An 18,685-nucleotide genomic window follows, 5' to 3' on the forward strand; every position below is an offset into this window, starting at 1 on the left:
AGCTTTAGATTGTACTGGACATTTACAATTCATCAGCCTTTGAGAATAAGCCTCCTGTCTTTCCTCCCACAGTGAACCACATCCACCACCCCCACCACCTCAGCTCAACTCAGAGAATGTACAAGATGACAACATGGAGTCATCTTCATCACGTGTAGCTTTGTCACTATGTGGAGGCCTTGCAGACTCATGGAAAATTCCTGAAGGTATAGTGACAGTGCAGGGGCGGACTGACCATTTGGAAACTCGGGCACTGCCCGAGGGCCCTGGGTCAGTAGGGGGCCCCATGAGATGCACCTGGTACCTTTTTCATAGGCTTTTTTGAGTTTGGGCAAGGACACAGGGGCCCCATGATCCCCTATTGCCGGGGGGGCCACATGAGTTGTCAGTCCGCCCCTGTGACAGTGATAACATCACAGTGGGTCTAGATAATAACTCAGGCTTGATGATCACTGGGAGTAAAAAACATACATACCCCATCATTGTTTATATGGGGTATGTATGTGGATATGATCAACATGTATAAATACATCAGTGGTTCATATAGTGAGTTATTCACCCTGAGGTCATCACAGAGGACAAGGGGGCACTCTTTATGTCTGGAGGGAAAGAAATGTAATCTCCAAACACGGAAAGGTTTCTTCACAGTGAGAGCTATGTGAATGTGAAATAGACTCCCTCAAGAGTTGGGTCTCAGTGGATTGCTTCAAAAAAGGCCTGGATTCTTTCTTAGATACACAGAATATAACTGGATACTAACATTTATAGGTAAAGTTGATTTAGGGAATATCCGATTGCCTCTCAGGGGATCAGGAAGGAATTTTTTCCCAGCAGGAGCAAATTGGGTTTTTTTTTAACCTTCCTCTGGATCAACTGTGGGTGTAGGATTATAACTTTTTTTTTTATGGTTGAACTGGATGGACTTTTGTCTTTTTTTCAGCCAGATTAACTATGTAACTATGTCACTGCGAGTAAAAAACATACATACCCCATCATTGTTGCCTTGCCAGTGAGATAAACAGTGCCCCATCATTGTTGTCAGTGGGAGGAATAGTGCCCTATCATTGGTGTCAGTGGGAGGAATAGTTCCCCATCATTTGTATATGTGAGAGGAATAGTGCCCCATCGTTGCTGTCAGTGGGAGGAATAGCGCCCGATCATTGGTATCAGTGGGAGAAATAGTGCCATATCTTTGATGTCAGTGGGAGGGATGGGGTTACATATTTATATCAGTGGGAGGAAATATGCCCCATTGTTGGTATCAGCGGAAGGAAAAAGCACCTTATCATTGATGTCAGTGGGAGGAATAACATCCCTACATTGGTGTCAGTGGAAGGAATAGTGCCTCATCATTAGCGTTAGTGGGAGAAATAATGCCCCAAGGACCAAACAAAGATGAGCAAAGTGCTGCATCTGGCCCTATAAGCCCTAAAGCTGTTGTTGAATCCCCCATGTCAGGCTATTGCATTCTACCTGCTACCAGAATACCTGAACAGTGGCCAAAATATTTAAATCGAATAATGTGGTATGGGTGGGTACTGACAGGGCCCCACGCCAGTGAATTTTGTCTGGTACAGGGGACAGCCAGCAGAAACTCGTATAGTGTAGGGCCAACTTTGACCAACAGAGTTTAGGTTGATAAATTCATTGGCCGGGTTGTTCGTTGTCTGGATTGAGTAAGGATATCTGACCTCTGTATGATATCTATATTCTAGCTTTATATTTACACTGTGTTGTTTTTGCCTACAGTCTAATTGTCTTCTCTCCACACACAGACCGGTTCCAGAAATACAAGATCTCATATTCCGATTTCTGCAAAAACCCTTCACTGATAGACAACCCAAGACTGGTGCTTCAGATAAACAATAAGTGTGAACCATTTTATAATGTATTTCCTCCGTTATTGTTGTTTAGCTTTTTCTTTCTTTCTTTTTCTTCAAGTTCTGCTGAATAAGCTTCCTTTCAGTTCCAGCTAGTGCTACTTTTCCATTGATAGTATATGTTGTGTTATTATTACCATACCTCGCCAAAGTCTTCATAACAGTTTTGGTTTCTAGACCACTGAAAAGGCAGATTTCAGTTAAACCTGGATAGGTTAGTTCAAGGTAACATAGCTGGACAAACTATAGTAATTTGATCATAGCCTGTTCAAGATAACCAGGCATTCTCATATATATTAGATCTTTAGATGCTGGGAGTTAAAATAATCTATAATCCCCCTTAACTGTCTGCCTGGGAGGCTCTAGTGGATGTTGCTTTGCCGATGTATAAACTCACTTATATTAACCAGGGTTGCCCTTGGAGGTATGATAAGATATGGGCTCCATGGACATTTGCTCAGTGATTCTCCCCCTCTTCCCCTCTTGTTGGGGTTGTCCCTCTCCCATTTCCTCATTGCCTCTTCCTTCCCTTTCCCAGGAATATTGAGATGCCCCCTACCCTCCTACTCTCTTTTTAGGTATTTTACCCCTGCCTATGTGGCACGGTTCCAAGAGTTCATAGATGGTTTGCTGTGCTTTTTTACCTCCGTTATGATTGTGTTATGCTACCTACGACCTCTGTTTGTTATTTGCCTGTCCATTCATTATGTTGTATAGCTGGACTCTCATGATTATTGCTACTTGTCCCATGATTATTTCTGGCATTGTACCATGTAGTCTTGTGCATTTCTGCTGCAATGTACGTTGACTTCAGTAAAGCACTCCTTTTTATGTTAAAAAATAATCCATTATCTGTTAAAGAAAAAAAACAACTGAATGTTAAAATCATATTAGCTATTTAATATATCCAAGGACACCAAACAGCTTTTCAAATATAACCTCTTACCACAATGTCATTGCAGGCCTAGACCAGTATAAACACTGTGTTGTTTGCATTCAGCCTATCTGTACTGATCTGCAGGCTGAATTGTATAGTAAAGGAGCTGCATGCCCCAAAACCAGAAAAATGAAGGCATTAGGGATCCCTCTAGAAGAGTGATCTGTTTATTACAGTTGGCTGTGTTCCATCCCATGGAATAGGCTCGTTTGTTTAAATAATGCAGGGACTGCCTTTTTCGAGCAGTTTCTGATCTGTTTCCCCAAAGGATACATAAGTGCAGTGCAGCATAAAAATCTTGATATGACTTTTTAGGGTCATGTAACATGCTCCCACTCATGCAGCGACTATGCGTGACAGCAGTACGGGAAGAAGTCGCCCATTCTAGCTGTCACTTTTTGAACAGCTCTGCCCACACGACCTAGTCATTCATTCACAGAGCTCTGTGAATGAATCAACTATAAGTACCAACATCCTGTGCAGCTGTGGGCTTGTAGTTCTCAATGAACTATCATGGCACTGTTGAGCGATCTGGTAGTTCACTGATTCTTCTTGTCAGTGTGAAACTGCCTGATGTACAGGCAAATGGTAGTCTGCAGGAGTCCTGCTGATCGCTGGTGCGCTTTGCAGGTTCCTAAAAGAAAATAGTAAATGTACATTTTTTTACCTCCAAAAAAATGTGCATGTATTTATTTTTTTTAAAGGTGAACTTATTCTTTAAAATCTCTGTAAGTTCTAGTGAGCACTACCAAGGTCAGAACCACTTTCACATCTACTGCTGTCAGCATTAAATCTAAATCACCTGATCTTTGATCAGATGATCATCCATTGCATTGTACCGTCAAATCGGGTATAGGAGCAGCATTCTTTGGTATTGTTTTCAAACAGTTCCCAGGCTAGCAAACGTGCCTTGTGAAAGAGGAATAATAAGGCCAGCCATAGATGATACAATCGCTTGATTCCCCCATCAACACATTCAATGTGGATGGGAAAATCACTCCTGCACTGCTATTGTGGGAAGACTCCCTGCTGGTAGAACACAATGATCACTGCTAGCGGCGAGAGCTGCCACCAATGTATGCAAAAATCAGACAGGTCGGTTGTACTGAAGTCGAAGGATGGATCAACCTCAGTACAACCAGCCTTCCTATAGATGGATTGAATCTTGGCCAGTTCGTGCTGATTTGGTCCATTTATGGCTGGCTTAAGGCACATTCACTAAGGCACACACAAGATTTTTAAATGGTTAATAAAAATTGTGGTTGTTCCTCTTTAAAAATGATCTTTTAGAACACCTCAAAAAGTTTACTAATGCAATTTCTTTTATACTATCCAAAGGTATTACAACTGGGCAACAGCTGCCCCTCTTGTGCTATGTATGCAAGCCTTCAATCAAGAACTACCCCAGGTAATGTATAGCATCAGGTTGCATCAGGCTCCTTTCTCTGTCATTCCTTTGCTCATGCTTTTCCCTTCTGTCTGTAGGGAGTCATTGATCAGTTGACTCAGCAGAGAATGCCTCCTCAAAGTCGGGGATGGTGGTTTTCTTGGAGAAGGAGAAGTTTGCCCAACCAGCCGGTGAGTAAACTTAGGTCCTAAAATTTGCACTGTATCATCTATACAAATTCTCTTAATGCTGGTGTTCTCCCAGCCTCATCACATAGCTGGTCATATTTAGGACTTTATAGGTCACTTGATTAGGTTCAGTCCAGAATTATTTTCCCTTGTTCTTCAGGCTTATATTAGTTCATCAAATGTCAGCAAATGCTATCCTTCCTTTTATTTGACCACTACTGCTGCACATACAGGGACAGATCTAGTAGGACACAAGGTTTGATATATGTTCTTTCTTCAATTACCTAAACAAGAACATACCCTTTGAAGGCCTTTTTAATGTTTTAGCTATACGTGTGCAAGTGGTTAACTTTTAATATCCAAATCCAAAATTCTTATTTTTAGTTTAAGGCTAGAATTCCATGTCGAGCTTCGATTCTTGATTCTTGCAAATGTCCCTATTAGGGAGAATAGCCGTCTGTATTTGTCCTAGAGACCATTGTGGGTCAATATAAAAATATTGTGGCCCATTAAAGATTAATTTCACTCAGTTTGACCCATTGAGTTTCCTCCACAGGAGCATTCCTCTTTTTTCCTGTATGGATTGAACCTCATATTTACACCTTGCTTCAAGAGAGTGTCACTTTCCTTGGGCACTGGACTGTTAAATAATAAAATCTTTTATCAGTTAAAGAGTCAGTGCACCCCAAAGTACAACTTCCATATTTAAGCTAGGTTCACACATAAGCAGTACGAATTTGTTCAGTTTTCCAGTGCCATTCAGTTAACCAATTCTGATTCAACTGTGATTCAGATGGAATACCAATGTGTTTTTTTATATGATTTTCATAGAGCTTCAATTTAAGTTTCTCTCTCTCTCTCTGGCTGGTCAGTAACACAGGGTACACCTATGAAAAAACACATTTGAATCGCATTATACCTGAACATATAACCGTTTCCCATACAGTTCCTGTTCAACTCTGTGGACCTCAAATTTGGATTGCACAGCTCCAAACTCGCACATGACTCTTTCTCAAAATCGTACTGCAGCTGGATTGCATATATGTGAACGCCCTCCATAGCTGAACATTTTATTTCTCATATCACATGAATTCCTGCACTTCAAAATGCATCCAAAAACGGATATGTGTTTATCAGGGCTTAATAAATGATGGCAGGTGAAATCAACCACTGGCTTCCTTTAAGCAATATTAAACCTAAAAGCAAACCTTTAATACATTGGAGCTGCATTGGTTTTCTTTTTTAGTTTTTCTTTCTTCTGTGTATGCCTGGTTATTCAGCCAATAAGTTTGTCGTTTTTCAAAAGAATAAGCTGTCTTGCAAATGTATTAGTTACAGGCATGAGACAAACCATTTAACTCAGGCAGGGGGGCTTTTATTTTTTTTATAACTTTTATCCCAAAAGGAAAAAAAAAACGGTTTGCTGTAGCTGCTTATAAAGTGTGAGCTTCAATTTGTTATTGTATTTAAATCTGTTAGTACATCTAACACTCACCTCCCCCCATAAAAGTGGATAAAGTGGTTGAAAATGGTTACAAACTCTGCTGGGTTATGTATTTATTTTGCACACGAAGTGAATAAACTGGACTGCAGTGAACTCTCTGGTGCCATGTCAATGCCCACCTTGATTGTAACTGTTTGCATTTAGGAGGGACACACTGAGCTTATGCCCACTCCACCTGTCCAGCGTATCTCTTTCACCTCTTTCGCCGGTCACCTAGCAAGGACTTCATGTGTGCACTTTGTCTTCGCATTCTCCTGTACCTGGCGGCCAGGTTGAGGGCCTCCGTAACACTGATCTGCTCCCATTGCTATGAGAGATGATGTTAGGGGAGGGGGTCCTTGAGGCAACCCCTCACTACCGGAGTAAACCTCCCTGGCACAGGTACCACGCTTCACAACAGGCTGCTTGTGTTGGTTTAAACATCTGTTACTCTTGGCAACTACTTGTTTTACTTTGTACATGTTGACTCTTGCAGACCTGCCTTCATACCCCAGTGTGCTTTAACTGACCCAGGCTGTAGATGTACAATGTGCCATTTACTTTCATAAACCCCTTTGAAAAACTTCAGACTAGGTATTAAAGCGTTTCAAAGCTTTACTGTAAGACTTCATTACAACACAACAATGTGTTTTCCCCTACCTGCCTATCTGTGGCTGCCCCAGCATACCTTCACAGATGACAGTCCATACGTGGCAGAGTCTATAGTGGTGGATCCCAAGATGCTGGTGTCTTCTGGGTGGACTGCAAGTCCCAGCAGTCCCCCTACATGAAGGTGTTTGGAGATTTCAACCACCTTCATGTAGGTGGTTGGAGATTTCAACAGACTTCGGCTCATCAAACTAGGGCCGATGACGGCCACCGACCAGCCGGACTCATCATTTATCATCACACAGGATCAGTAGGTTGGACCCAAGAAGCCTGCAAAATCCACCCAAAAATGATGAGAATAAATATTAACCCTTTCCTCCCCCTGCTGGGGCATCATACTGGATAACTACAGAAGGCAGTTTGCCTACAATTTTCCCTTTATTCTTATTCCTGATAAAATGTTGGATTTACCATCACTTCCTGTTTAAGAGACAATGGTCAACAGGACAAATAGTGTGAATTCTACCAGTGGGAACAGACAGCAATAAAAACTTGACATGGGTTTTAACATTTCCTCACTCTATCCAAAACTAAAGAAATGTTTTAGTTTAAAATACCCTTTATTGTTTATCAACACATCACTATGCATACCCTTGCAATGCCACCTATCTCATTTTTCTCTCCATCACTCCTGTGCAGCCAGTGTCAAATCCTACGGAGTATGTGGAACAGAACGGAGATCATGGTCTCAGTAGGTGAGTGTATGTCTGCTTTAATGGTTCTTTACTCTCTGTCCCTGGTCCACTTTACCATCCATATCAGTCTCTCTCTCTTCCTCCCTTGCCTTTCCTCTTGTCACCAGATTTAATACTTCAATATAAATCTTTTTATGTACTCAGGTCAGAGGAGAATGTGAAAGTTGCCACAGAGCCCGCAGCAGATCCAGAACAGCCCTGTCCATATCGGAAATCCCTACGTCTGACATCTGAGCAGATAGTAAGAGAGAGACTTGTTGCTGTCCAATTATGTATGCTTTTCCTGAAGTCAAAGAACTCTTTTATTGGCTATGATTTGCAGGAGAGGCCTAGGAAGGGTGTGACAGGAGAGGAATGCAGAAGGTATGACAGCTAGCAGTATGAGGGGAACTGGAATCAGGAGTGCATGAGAGTGGGCAGTATGTGCGGGAGAGGAATGGGAAGGGTATGACAGTGGGCAGTATGTGCAGAGAGGCAGGGTATGACAGTTGGCAGTATGTACAGGAATGGAATGGGGAGGGTATGACAGTGGGCAGTTTGTGTGGAAGAGGAATGGGGAGGGTATGACAGTGGGCAGTTTGTGTGGGAGAGGAATGGGGAGGGTATGACAGTGGGCAGTGCGTATGGTAGAAGAATGGGGAGGGTATGACAGTGGGCAGTACGTGTGGGAGAGGAATGGGGAGGGTATGAGAGTGGGCAGTGCGTGTGGGAGAGGAATGGGGAGTGTATGACAGTGGGCAGTACGTGTGGGAAAGGAATGGGGAGGGTATGACAGTGGGCAGTGCGTATGGGAGAGGAATGGGGAGGGTATGACAGTGGGCAGTGCGTGTAGGAGAGGAATGAGGAGAGTGTGACAGCACGCACTTTGCATGGGAGAGGAAAAGGGGAGGGTATGACAGAGGGCAGTAGGTGCAGGAGAGGTGTACAGATGGTAAGACAGCAGGCAGCATGTGCGGGAGTGGAATATGGAGGGTATGACAGTGGCCTTATGTGTTGGAGAGGAATAGGGAGGGTATGACAGTGGGCAGTATGTGTGGGAGAGGAATAGAGAGGGTATGACAGTGGGCAGTATGTGTGGGAGAGGGATGAGGAAGGTGTGAGAGTGGCAGTTTGTGTGAGAAAGGAATGGAGAGGGAATAACAGTGAGCAGTAGGTTCAAGAGAGTTGTACAGAAGGTATGACAGCAGGCAGCATGTGCGGGAATGGAACGAGGAGGGTATGACCATGGGCAGTAGTGGGGAGGATATGATAGAGAGCAGTATGTGCAGACGTTGAGAATGGGCCCTTTAAAGTCCAACATGATCAAAAACGTTTTGGACAGAGCAAAGTAGGTTTAACACCTCTGTGAAGATTGTATTGTTGTCTGTGTCCCTGTAGGGGGCATTCTCCTTAACAAATTCAAACTATCTGAATTAATTTTTTTGCAGATATTAGAGTTAGCTGAAATCCAGTTACTACAATTTCTATGAAAACTCTAAGCCCTGCTCACTGGATAAATGTCCTCTGTACAGCAGTTGACTTCCTTGCTCTATAACAGACCAGATTCCTCCTGTGATAACCATGCTTGTATTATTTATCTCTATACAGAGAAGTCTAAACTTGCACAGTGGAGCAAATGAAGTTATGTTCAGCGTCTGCACCAAATTTCAAGGCACATGTCGCACCCGAGCGCAGATCTACCTGTGGGATAGCACAGACCGCATTATTGTGAGCGACATTGATGGAACAGTGACCAGGTCAGATTTTTCTCATTGTGGCTTTTTACACAAGAACAGGTTGCAAATCATTGCTTCTATCAGACTGTCCACAACTTATTTTAGCCCAACAGACATAGCAGATTGCAAAGCTAAGCATCTAGATACAAAATGAATATCATGTGTACGCACCCGTACATTCACGCTTCTTTACCTGTGAATAGTCCGTGTATTATGTAATATTATTACAATGACTACTAGGCTGTTGTGGGATTAAAGTAGAGCAAAACTCTAATATGGATAACTTGTATTCTGCTAAGGCACTGTGTATCATAAACAATTGCCACGTAAAAAATCGTGGCACGTGCTGCTAATCCCCTGCATCCTATTTGCAGCTACTTTCTGTTTCTAAGCATACCTTTATTACGCAATATTATTATTATTATTACCCAATTACAGCCTGGCATTTTTATGGTGGGTTTCCTAATGGTGACCACAGTGGGTCATGCCTGTGCAATGAGCATTAGTATGGCTGCATATAGTCTCCACTGGAAGCCCATGTGACAGGGTGACAATGCTTTAAATCAATTTAGAGACAAGGACAGTACATTGTCACCTTATAACAGGAAGTACCTTTATGGCAGGATCACCAGATATTTCTTCAATAAATTCTGCAGATTAAATTTCTTGCATATATTTACATTTTTGTGACTAGAAAATACTTCCTGGCACAGAGAGAAGTTTCAGAGAATTTCTGGGCCAGATATAGGGTAGACTTTTAAGGGTGGATTCCCTGGGTCATCCAACTTGCAGGCGAGTGACATTGTGAAGTTGACCATACACTCTTATTTTTTTTTTTTCAATCAACAAAAATGAAGTGGATGGAGGAATTGGCCACACCAGGACACTAGATGATGGCTGCAGCCGCTGATTGAAGAAAATTTTCCAATATTTCCCTTGGGCAGAGGTCAATCAAACTGTTGGAAGGGGACTGCCAAACAGTGATCAAAATTCATCCACTCCCCTCTGAACCGGATGAGTTTTGATCAGTGTATGGCCAGCTTAAGAGGGAGCTATTGCCAGAGACTCCCTTTTAGGAAATCACATGGAAGGCTGTAAGGGGGGCTTCGTGGTTTGCTGATTTTGGCACCAAAGCACAAGTCTTTACCCTGTGCTAGAACACTGTCCCTCCTACTGAGGACAAACCCTTCACCATTTTTTGCCCTGCTCCTTGCCATTGGTCTACACACAATATTTCTGGCCATAGATCTTTGTATCCCTAAGGAAGGAATGTCCACACAAGAAGTAGTTTTGCTGCACTTTACTGATGGTATTCAGGGAATGGCATTGCAGTCACATTACAAGGACATACATTCCGGAGTCACTTGACATTAGACAGTCAATCACATTTAGTGGGCAGCCCACAGTAGTCACAAGTGAAAGAATGTGCTGCCCTTCAATACCCTTCTACCCAGGGGCGGACTGACCATTTAAGAGCTCAGGCACTGCCCAAGGGCCCAGGGTCAGTAGGGGGCCCCATGAGATGCCCCTAGTACTTTTTTGAGTGTGGTTTGAGTGTGGGTGAGGTCACAGGGGCCCCATGATCTCCTATTGCCCATGGGCCCCATGAGTTGTCAGGCCGCCCCTGTTTCTACCTACAGTCTCTTCTCTGCCCAGGGTCATTAGTACTCACAGGTCTATGCTCTCTGTAGTCACCTGTTTGCTTGGTAAATCTCTCCTGGGAACCCTTCAGGGAAGCAGCTTTACACAGGGATCTCCGGCCTGGCCTAAAAGGCCTTTTAACAATCTGCCCTAGCCCCACCTCCATAAAGGACAGAAAGACTACAGCCTGCTCCTCCTGTTTACAGGTCCACTCCTCCTGACCTCCCACTCTGCCCAAGGCCTACATGTGCTGGCTTCATTCTCATTTGTGTGGGTGTTTAGCTCCCATGCCCCAAGTGTGTGTGTGTCCCTCCCCACCTAGCTTATACATGGGTACCGACTCACCCCTGTGGGAGGGCTCTACCTAAATGGGGCTTACCACCTGGTGTCACTGTCAGCTGTACCAGACACTATTCTGATACAGAGCCACCTAGTGATTACAAGGCTCAGTTATGCCCCCCAAGTTTGGGGCTCATCACCTCTTGAAGATGTAGAGCGGCTCAAAAAGCAGAATCAAGATGAGCTGTGTTAGATGTTATGCTTTGCAGGCTTTTGCAAAAAGTAGACAGTTGCCAGTATGCCAGGTTTTTCGAAGTGGGGTCAGCACTCTGATTTTAACTGCATCTCGACACATCCCAATTTTAATTGTACATCGTAACACACTTATACAATCTTCATGATCTACAAAGCCATTCACAACACTGCCCCTAACTACCTCACCGACCTGATTCCCAGGTACCACCCTACCCGTACCCTTCACAGGACCTCCTTCTATCTTGCTCCCTGGTCTCCTCCTCCCACGCACGACTGCAAGACTTCTCCAGGTCCTCCCCCATCCTCTGGAACTCACTACCCCAATCCATCAGACTGTCACCTTCTCTCCTCACCTTCAGGAGCTCCCTGAAAACCCATCTCTTCAGGGAAGCCTACCCCACCCTCACCTAACAGCCATCCTCCTTCATTCCTCCTACCACTCCATCCCCCACAGCCACTTCCTCCTGTACCACTACCCCCTCCCTCCTAGATTGTAAGCACGAAAGAGCAGGGCCCTCTAACCCCTCGTGTGCTGTTTGTTGTTGCTGTACTGTTTCATGTATTGTCCCTCCCTCTATTGTACAGCACTGAGCAAACCCTTTGGCGCTATATAAACTCGATGTAATAATATTAGCTCTGCATTTCAGTAGCATCCTTATACTATCTATCTATCTATCTATCTATCTATCTATCTATCTATCTATCTATCCATCCATCCATATATATATAATAGTGCAGTGGTGGCCAGATCTGGAGCACAGGCACTTGTTTACATTGGGTCCCTAAATATGGAAATAGCATGATTCAGCATCTGATGAGAATAAACAAAAATGTTTATGTATTATTTAGATTACAGCCGTTAAGCCCCAGGAAAGTTGTTTAATTCAAACATTAGCAGATTTGGCCATACACACATAACACTGAACATATGACAATGCCTCTGGCCAATGTTCCATCAAATAATGGCATGGCAAGTTTTATCTGTGATAGTAGGTTCCAGCATATATAATGTCCTCCTGTATTATGAAAACAATAAAATATTTTCTACCAGATTGACATTTCTCTGTTTATGACCAGCTTGGCCAAATTATTTCCATGTTTTTCATTAAGCATTTATCTATCTTGCATCTCTGTATCTTCAGGTCAGATGCTCTCGGTCACATTTTACCGCAGCTGGGAAAAGACTGGACTCAGCCTGGAATTGTTCAGCTCTATAACGCCATCCACAAGTCAGTATCATAGTCATAGCACTGTCCTTCCACCTCCTGCTCCCATACACGGCTTTTACATTATACATCTCATTCTTCACCTTTCCTAATGTTTATTAGTGTATGGTTTGCTTAGGTTAACATCATCGGGTATCTTTTTATTTTATACCAACTTATCAGTTGTAGGGTTCAATGAAGGGCTTGAATCTGATTAGATGCTGTTGAGTAATAAAAACATTAGTTTTATAGGTAAGGCCCACTTACCTTCAAACTCATATTCCTGGGTAAGTCCACACAGCCCTGATAAATTAAGTTTTTTGATAGCTGAAGCAGATGAAATTAGACTTCACTGTCATATGTATTTCTCATGGATTCTGGTAGAGCAATCCTTCCACCTGAGTTCCCAGCTGGAGCTACCTGCAATAGCCATTAAAAGGTGATATCACTGTCCCCTGTTTTGAGTATTATAGGTATAGATAGTAGCAGAAGGATCTCATTGTGGCACTACCAATAAGATAAGGGAAGCAATTTTTTGCCTTCTTCTGGATCAGCTGTGGGTATAGGGTTCTGTATATGTTGGTTTTATTTTTTTTTTTCCCATTGGGTGATCTAGATGGTCCTGCATCTTCTTTTTTTCAACCTAACTATGTAACTAATGGGGCTTTTCAAGCATCTAAACTGTTAAAAATGAAGCCCACATATCCGTTGGCCAACATACAGAAATCAGTATGCATATGACACGTTTTATTATCCAGGGACCCAATAAATTAATTCTCAAACCTTAATTTTGAGGCTTTACCCACCTGACTTCGACCCCTAATTCTGTCAACTGCTTAAATATATTTCTAGGTACATGTTTTGGCTAACATTTTGGGGATAAAAAAGTTTCAGGGACAAATTTTAAAGTGGTTCTAAAGGCTGCAGGTTTTTCACCTACATACATTATATGCATGAAGGTAAAAAAACCTTCAGTGTGCAGCTTCCTCTTCTATTTATCTGAGCCGAATCCTGATCCAGCAATGTGCACAAGAGCAGAAGCTCTCCTGGGTGTCTGCCTCCTCTTTGGCTGAGACATAGCAGATGGAGCTGCTGCTGTCAATCACAGCCAGTGAGGAGGAAGCAGAGGGCAGGGCCAAGACATACTCTGTGTCTCATAGACACAGGGGCAGCACGCTCGAGTGCACCCAGAGCAAGTAGCTTGCTATGAGGGCAGTCAGCAGGGAGGAGGGGCCAGGAGCGCTTGTGTGGGACTCAAGAAGAGGAAGATCATAACTGCAGTGTGCAAAGCCATTCTTACAGGAGACTTTGCAGCATCAGGAGCCATGGGCTTTTGCTGCTGTCAGTCAAATCCTGTGAGGAGGGAGAATCTATATTTGCACACAGCCCGGCTCAGGATTGAGCGCACACAAGTATCCCCATAGCAGGGGGCTTGCTATGGGGGCACCCGGAGAAGAGGAGGAGCCAAGATCGCCAGCAGGGGACCCCAGAAGAGGGGGTTTGGAGCCGCTCTGTGCAGAGCAGATGAGTTTGACCTGTTTGTTATTTTTAAAAAATGAACCTTTACAATCACTTTAAGCCTCAGAGCTGTAAATACAAAAATCTTATACATACCGTTTTAACTCTTTCTTCTTTGGATGACCCATGACGTGTTTCATCTCACAGGAATGACTACAAGTTCCTCTACTGTTCTGCACGTTCAGTAGGATTGGCCGATATCACCAAGACCTTCCTCCAGGGGGTGAGTGAAGGGGGCTACATTCTGCCACCAGGTCCTCTCCTGCTGTCTCCAAGCAGCCTTTTTACTGCCCTTCATAGGTGAGTAGATCCAGAGAGCTATCCAGAACATTTTCCACACTGAAAAATTTGTAGTGAGAATGGGCAGCACCAAACCAGTTAGGATACCTCGTTTCTTTTTTTTTTCCCCCTCTTCTGTCGAACTCTGGAAATGTATGGCTTAATTCAGCCAGAAAACTGTAAAAGAAATGGGGTGCAATGGACGCTGTCCTGAATACATAGCAGACCCCATGCTCCCTCCAAAGTAGTAGTAGTTTTTACAAAGATAGTTGCATGATACAAGGGGCAGATGTTGTACAAAAGGGACCATATCCTACATCTGTGCCTGGGGCAGCATGGTGTCAACATACAACTTTGCTGACTGTTTTAAACATCTACTTACGTGGCTGATTTATCAAAAATGGAATAAAGGTTTGTATTCGCAATGTCCTCGGCAAGGAAATTGGTTCAGTTTATCGTCTTCCCAGAATAACACTAGAAAAGCCCATTTCCAACCAGAACTTTTCTTTTCGTTTTGCATAGCACAGAGTACCTGGCTGTGTCATCCATCGTAAGGATGGTTTCCTCTCCCTTATTGGTTTGGTAAAAGGGTTCATGAAGTGATGGGAAATGTCTCCATTGGGGACAGAGACCGTAACAAAAACAAAATTGCTAATACAGTGGGGAAACATTAGAACCTCTTTAAAATTTGCATTGCTGTCTGTGTTTTTCTGTCTTAGTGACCCCCAATCCCTCAATGCTAATCCAAGTGCCACGGGGGTTGTCAATGGGACAAAAAGTGACAGAAAATCCTATCTGTGGAGTCATGGGCAATAATAAAAACCTTTAACCCTTTTCCACTCTATCGAAAACTAAAAAAAAAAAAAGCTTTGGCTGAGGATGGGCTTATTTTAAAATGTGACTGTTCTGCCTGCTGAAACACTAAATAAAACAAAAACAATTACCTGTAGGGGAAATAAATGAGATATTATACTGGCCCTTCTTTCAGTTTCCACAGTGAAGGTTGTGATCTCATCCTAGTGCCTATGAGATCTCAAAGAATGGCTAATATTTCAAACCTCACGAGGTGCTGCAGCACAATGCATGATCATCTTCTCAGTGAGATTTGGGCTCTACTCAGCATACCCCAGGATCTTGTTGGAAGCAGGATGGTGTCACCCTTTCCTAGGAGCTGCAAGAAAAGTTAAAGAGTAACTCCACTTTTGTTGAGAAAAAGACATTCCCCCACTGGGTGATCTATGCACACAGGATTTTAACAAAGTTTGTTGCACAGTCCTACATTTTGTTATTCTGAAGAAATAGCTGTTTACTTGCCCATGTCCATGTGCAGAGTGAATCTGTATGAGAATGGTTTTATAATTATCAATCAGCTTCTGCACCTGCAGGGCTCTAATGAGGATATTGGCAGGGTCTAATTCCCTTTGGAAGTATCTCACCAAAAATGATTGTTGCAGGGGATGCCAAAAATCTGACTTGTATCTTAGTGCAGACTTCTGGGAAAATTAGTGAGCCAATCAAACAAGCAGGAAATGACATTTTCAGGGGGCGTTATTACACCATCTGTGTACAGGACACCTCCAGGTAGCCATATTGCATTTTACAGATAATTACAGCCCTGTATATTGAAAAGGAAAGGTAATTTTTAATATACTTCAATTGCAATATGACTTGCGTCACAATTGCGTACACTATATGTTTTTTTTTATTTGCCTGTGATGGGGAGTTACCCTTAAAGGGAATGGTGATATTATGGTATATATTTTTTTCTGCACGGGTGTTTTTTTCAAGAAGCAAGATTCACTTTAAATCTCAGAGACTGCCGTAGATATCCACCTATTTTAATTGAACAGTACAGGACACAGTATTCATAGACCATGGGTTAATATGCAGGCTACGTGGTGCACATGCAGTGCAGTACATGGGTTATATGCAGGCTGCATAGCAGCATCTGTCTCTCCACAGCCTAAACAAGCACCTATGGCACTAAGAAACTGGCTTTTCCAGAACACACACAAATTATGCATGTTATGAGGACTGTCCCAATCCTGAAAAGATTTTCACTCCTTAGCTTTTTGCTGAAATTTATCCTATAAAAAAGGAATTTAAGAAGAAATTGGTTATTCTGGTAGTGGATCCTGACATTTTCAATACAGTTCCTATTGGGGATGTGTTCTTTTTTAAGGATTTAGTTGGTAGGCACCTGGAAGTCATTCTATTCCATTGCAGGTTCTGCCCTGCAGCCAGCTATTGTTGCAATGTCTTTTTTGCCAGTCTATTGCTAACTGGACAAGATGTATGAATAAAGACCAGGAACATGTCTTTGAGAAATGATGCTCTCAGCCATATCATTATATGTAGACACTATAGAGAATAAAATTTGCCAAATTATTATTATTATTACATCGAGTTTATATAGCGCCAAAGGGTTTGCTCAGCGCTGTACAATAGAGGGGGGGACAATACATGAAACAGTACAGCAACAACAAACAGCACATGAGGGGTTAGAGGGCCCTACTCTTTCGAGCTTACAATCTAGGAGGGAGGGGGTAGTGGTACAGGAAGAAGTGGCTGTGGGGGATGGAGTGGTAGGAGGAATGAAGGAGGATGGCTGTTAGGTAAGGGTGGGGTAGGCTTCCCTGAAGAGGTGGGTTTTCAGGGAGCGTCTGAAGGTGAGGAGGGAAGGCGACAATCTGATGGATTGGGGTAGTGAGTTCCAGAGGATGGGGGAGGACCTGGAGAAGTCTTGCAGTCGTGCGTGGGAGGAGGAGACCAGGGAGCAAGACAGAAGGAGGTCTTGTGAGGAGCGAAGGGTACGGGTAGGGTGGTACCTGGGAATCAGGTTGGTGAGGTAGTTAGGGGCAGTGTTGTGAATGGCTTTGTAGGTCAGAGTTAGCAGTTTGAATTTGATGTGTTGTGCAACCGAGAGCCAGTGGAGGGATAGGCAGAGGGGGGTGGCAGAGGTGGAGCGGTTGGTGAGGTGGATGAGTCTAGCCGCTGAGTTCAGGATGGTCTGAAGCGGGGAGAGCCTGCGCTGGGGTAGGCTGGTGAGAAGGGAGTTGCAGTAGTCGAGGCGTGAGATAATCAGGGAGTGTACGAGTAGTTTAGTGGTGTCTGGGGTAAGGAAGGAGCGTACCTTGGCGATGCTGCGAAGGTGGAGCCTCCATGTGTTTGTAAGTGATTTGACATGAGGTTGGAAGGAAAGGTTTGAGTCCAGAATGACGCCAAGGACTTTGGCTTGTGGGGCAGGATTGATGGTGGTGTTGTTGGTATTGATGGATAGGCTGGGGGGGGGGGGGCATGGGCAAGGGGAAAGAAGAGGAGCTTATTAGAATTCCTCTTATCTCTTTGCATATTCACTGGAGCTTGTGGATAAAAGCATTGGGTTTGATTACTAAAAGTGGAGAGTGTAGAATCTGGTGCAGCTCTGCATAGAAACCAATTAGTTTCCATTTTATTTTTGGCAAAGCTTAACTGAACAAGCTGAAGTTAGAAGCTGATTGGCTCCCATGCACAGCTGCACCAGATTTTGCACTCTACATTTCTAGTAAATTAACCCCTTTAGCCAGCCATAGATGGATCGAATCTCAGCAGGTTCAGCAGGGACCAGCCAAGATTTGATCCATCTATGAGCAGGCTGATTGTGCCCAAGTTTATTGATGTTGGATTTTTAGCATGCAATTATTTCCATTTTGGGGGAATCTAGTGATTTTCTTGCAGGATAGAAAATCACATAATCTATGGCCTGCCTTAATCGCTTAGTACTTCAGTCTCGGAGGGCCTGTTTATAGCAGAGAGTGCATATCACTGGAAACCTCAGTGTTTACCCTACACCATGCCTGCATTTTTTTCTCTTCATTCGTAAAATGCAGACCTTGGTGTGGAGTCTATTATGTCCCATGGTAGGTTCTCTGCATAATTCTGCAAGGGGTACTCCATTATTGGCTGATTACGCTATCACAGATCATACCTATGCAGATGCAAATAGATGGTTTAATAAAAAGTGAAGCATCTACAATTACCTATAGCAACCAGATACATCCCACCTGTCATTTTGACACAGGTTCCCTTCTTTCATATTACAAAAGAGCCCTGCTTAAGGAACGATGAGATTTAAATATGCTATGATTATTGTACAGAGGGAAAATATTAAGTTTTTGATTTTTCTCTCTTGCAGGGAAGTTATAGAAAAGACCCCAGAGCACTTTAAGATTGCTTGTCTCTCTGACATCTTCCAGCTCTTCCCTGACCCCAGTCCTTTCCATGCTGCCTTTGGCAATAGGCCCAATGTAAGTATAAAGTTACCTATGAGAGGAATTAAGAGTCTACAGTAGGCAGTGAAGGGGAATGCACATTGGCTGGGTTTAACTGTTTGAACCTCAAACATCTGCATTTACTACATGGGAATCATAGGTGGCCAGCAGTGGGCAACAGTTTTACCAGGGTCACAGTGTACTTTACAAAATTGTTTAATGGTAATGGTTTTAGAAAAAAAAAAAAGGAAAATAATAAGTGTCAATTCACATACACTTTATTGCCAAAAGTATTGGGACACCT

The 18,685-nt window shown here is 43.3% G+C and overlaps 1 protein-coding gene across 3 annotated transcripts in view; it reads left to right on the plus strand.

Annotated features, from left to right (window-relative positions):
* The window catches only part of LOC149465813 (phosphatidate phosphatase LPIN3-like), a 76,708-nt gene that overhangs the window by 42,579 nt on the left and 15,444 nt on the right, over window positions 1-18,685 (plus strand). For all 3 annotated transcript variants that reach the window (XM_089673352.1, XM_089673349.1, XM_089673353.1), the window contains exons 9-18: window positions 73-206; window positions 1,776-1,869; window positions 4,156-4,225; window positions 4,303-4,395; window positions 7,184-7,239; window positions 7,384-7,480; window positions 8,827-8,975; window positions 12,272-12,358; window positions 14,000-14,152; window positions 18,306-18,417. In XM_089673352.1, the coding sequence (XP_089529478.1) occupies window positions 73-206; window positions 1,776-1,869; window positions 4,156-4,225; window positions 4,303-4,395; window positions 7,184-7,239; window positions 7,384-7,480; window positions 8,827-8,975; window positions 12,272-12,358; window positions 14,000-14,152; window positions 18,306-18,417 (1,045 nt within the window). The remainder of the gene's footprint in view (window positions 1-72; window positions 207-1,775; window positions 1,870-4,155; window positions 4,226-4,302; window positions 4,396-7,183; window positions 7,240-7,383; window positions 7,481-8,826; window positions 8,976-12,271; window positions 12,359-13,999; window positions 14,153-18,305; window positions 18,418-18,685) is intronic.

This window comes from Staurois parvus, unplaced genomic scaffold (genome assembly GCF_062004578.1).
Source record: "Staurois parvus isolate SC_StPar_1 unplaced genomic scaffold, SC_StPar_1.0 ptg000137l, whole genome shotgun sequence".
NCBI lineage: Eukaryota > Metazoa > Chordata > Amphibia > Anura > Ranidae > Staurois > Staurois parvus.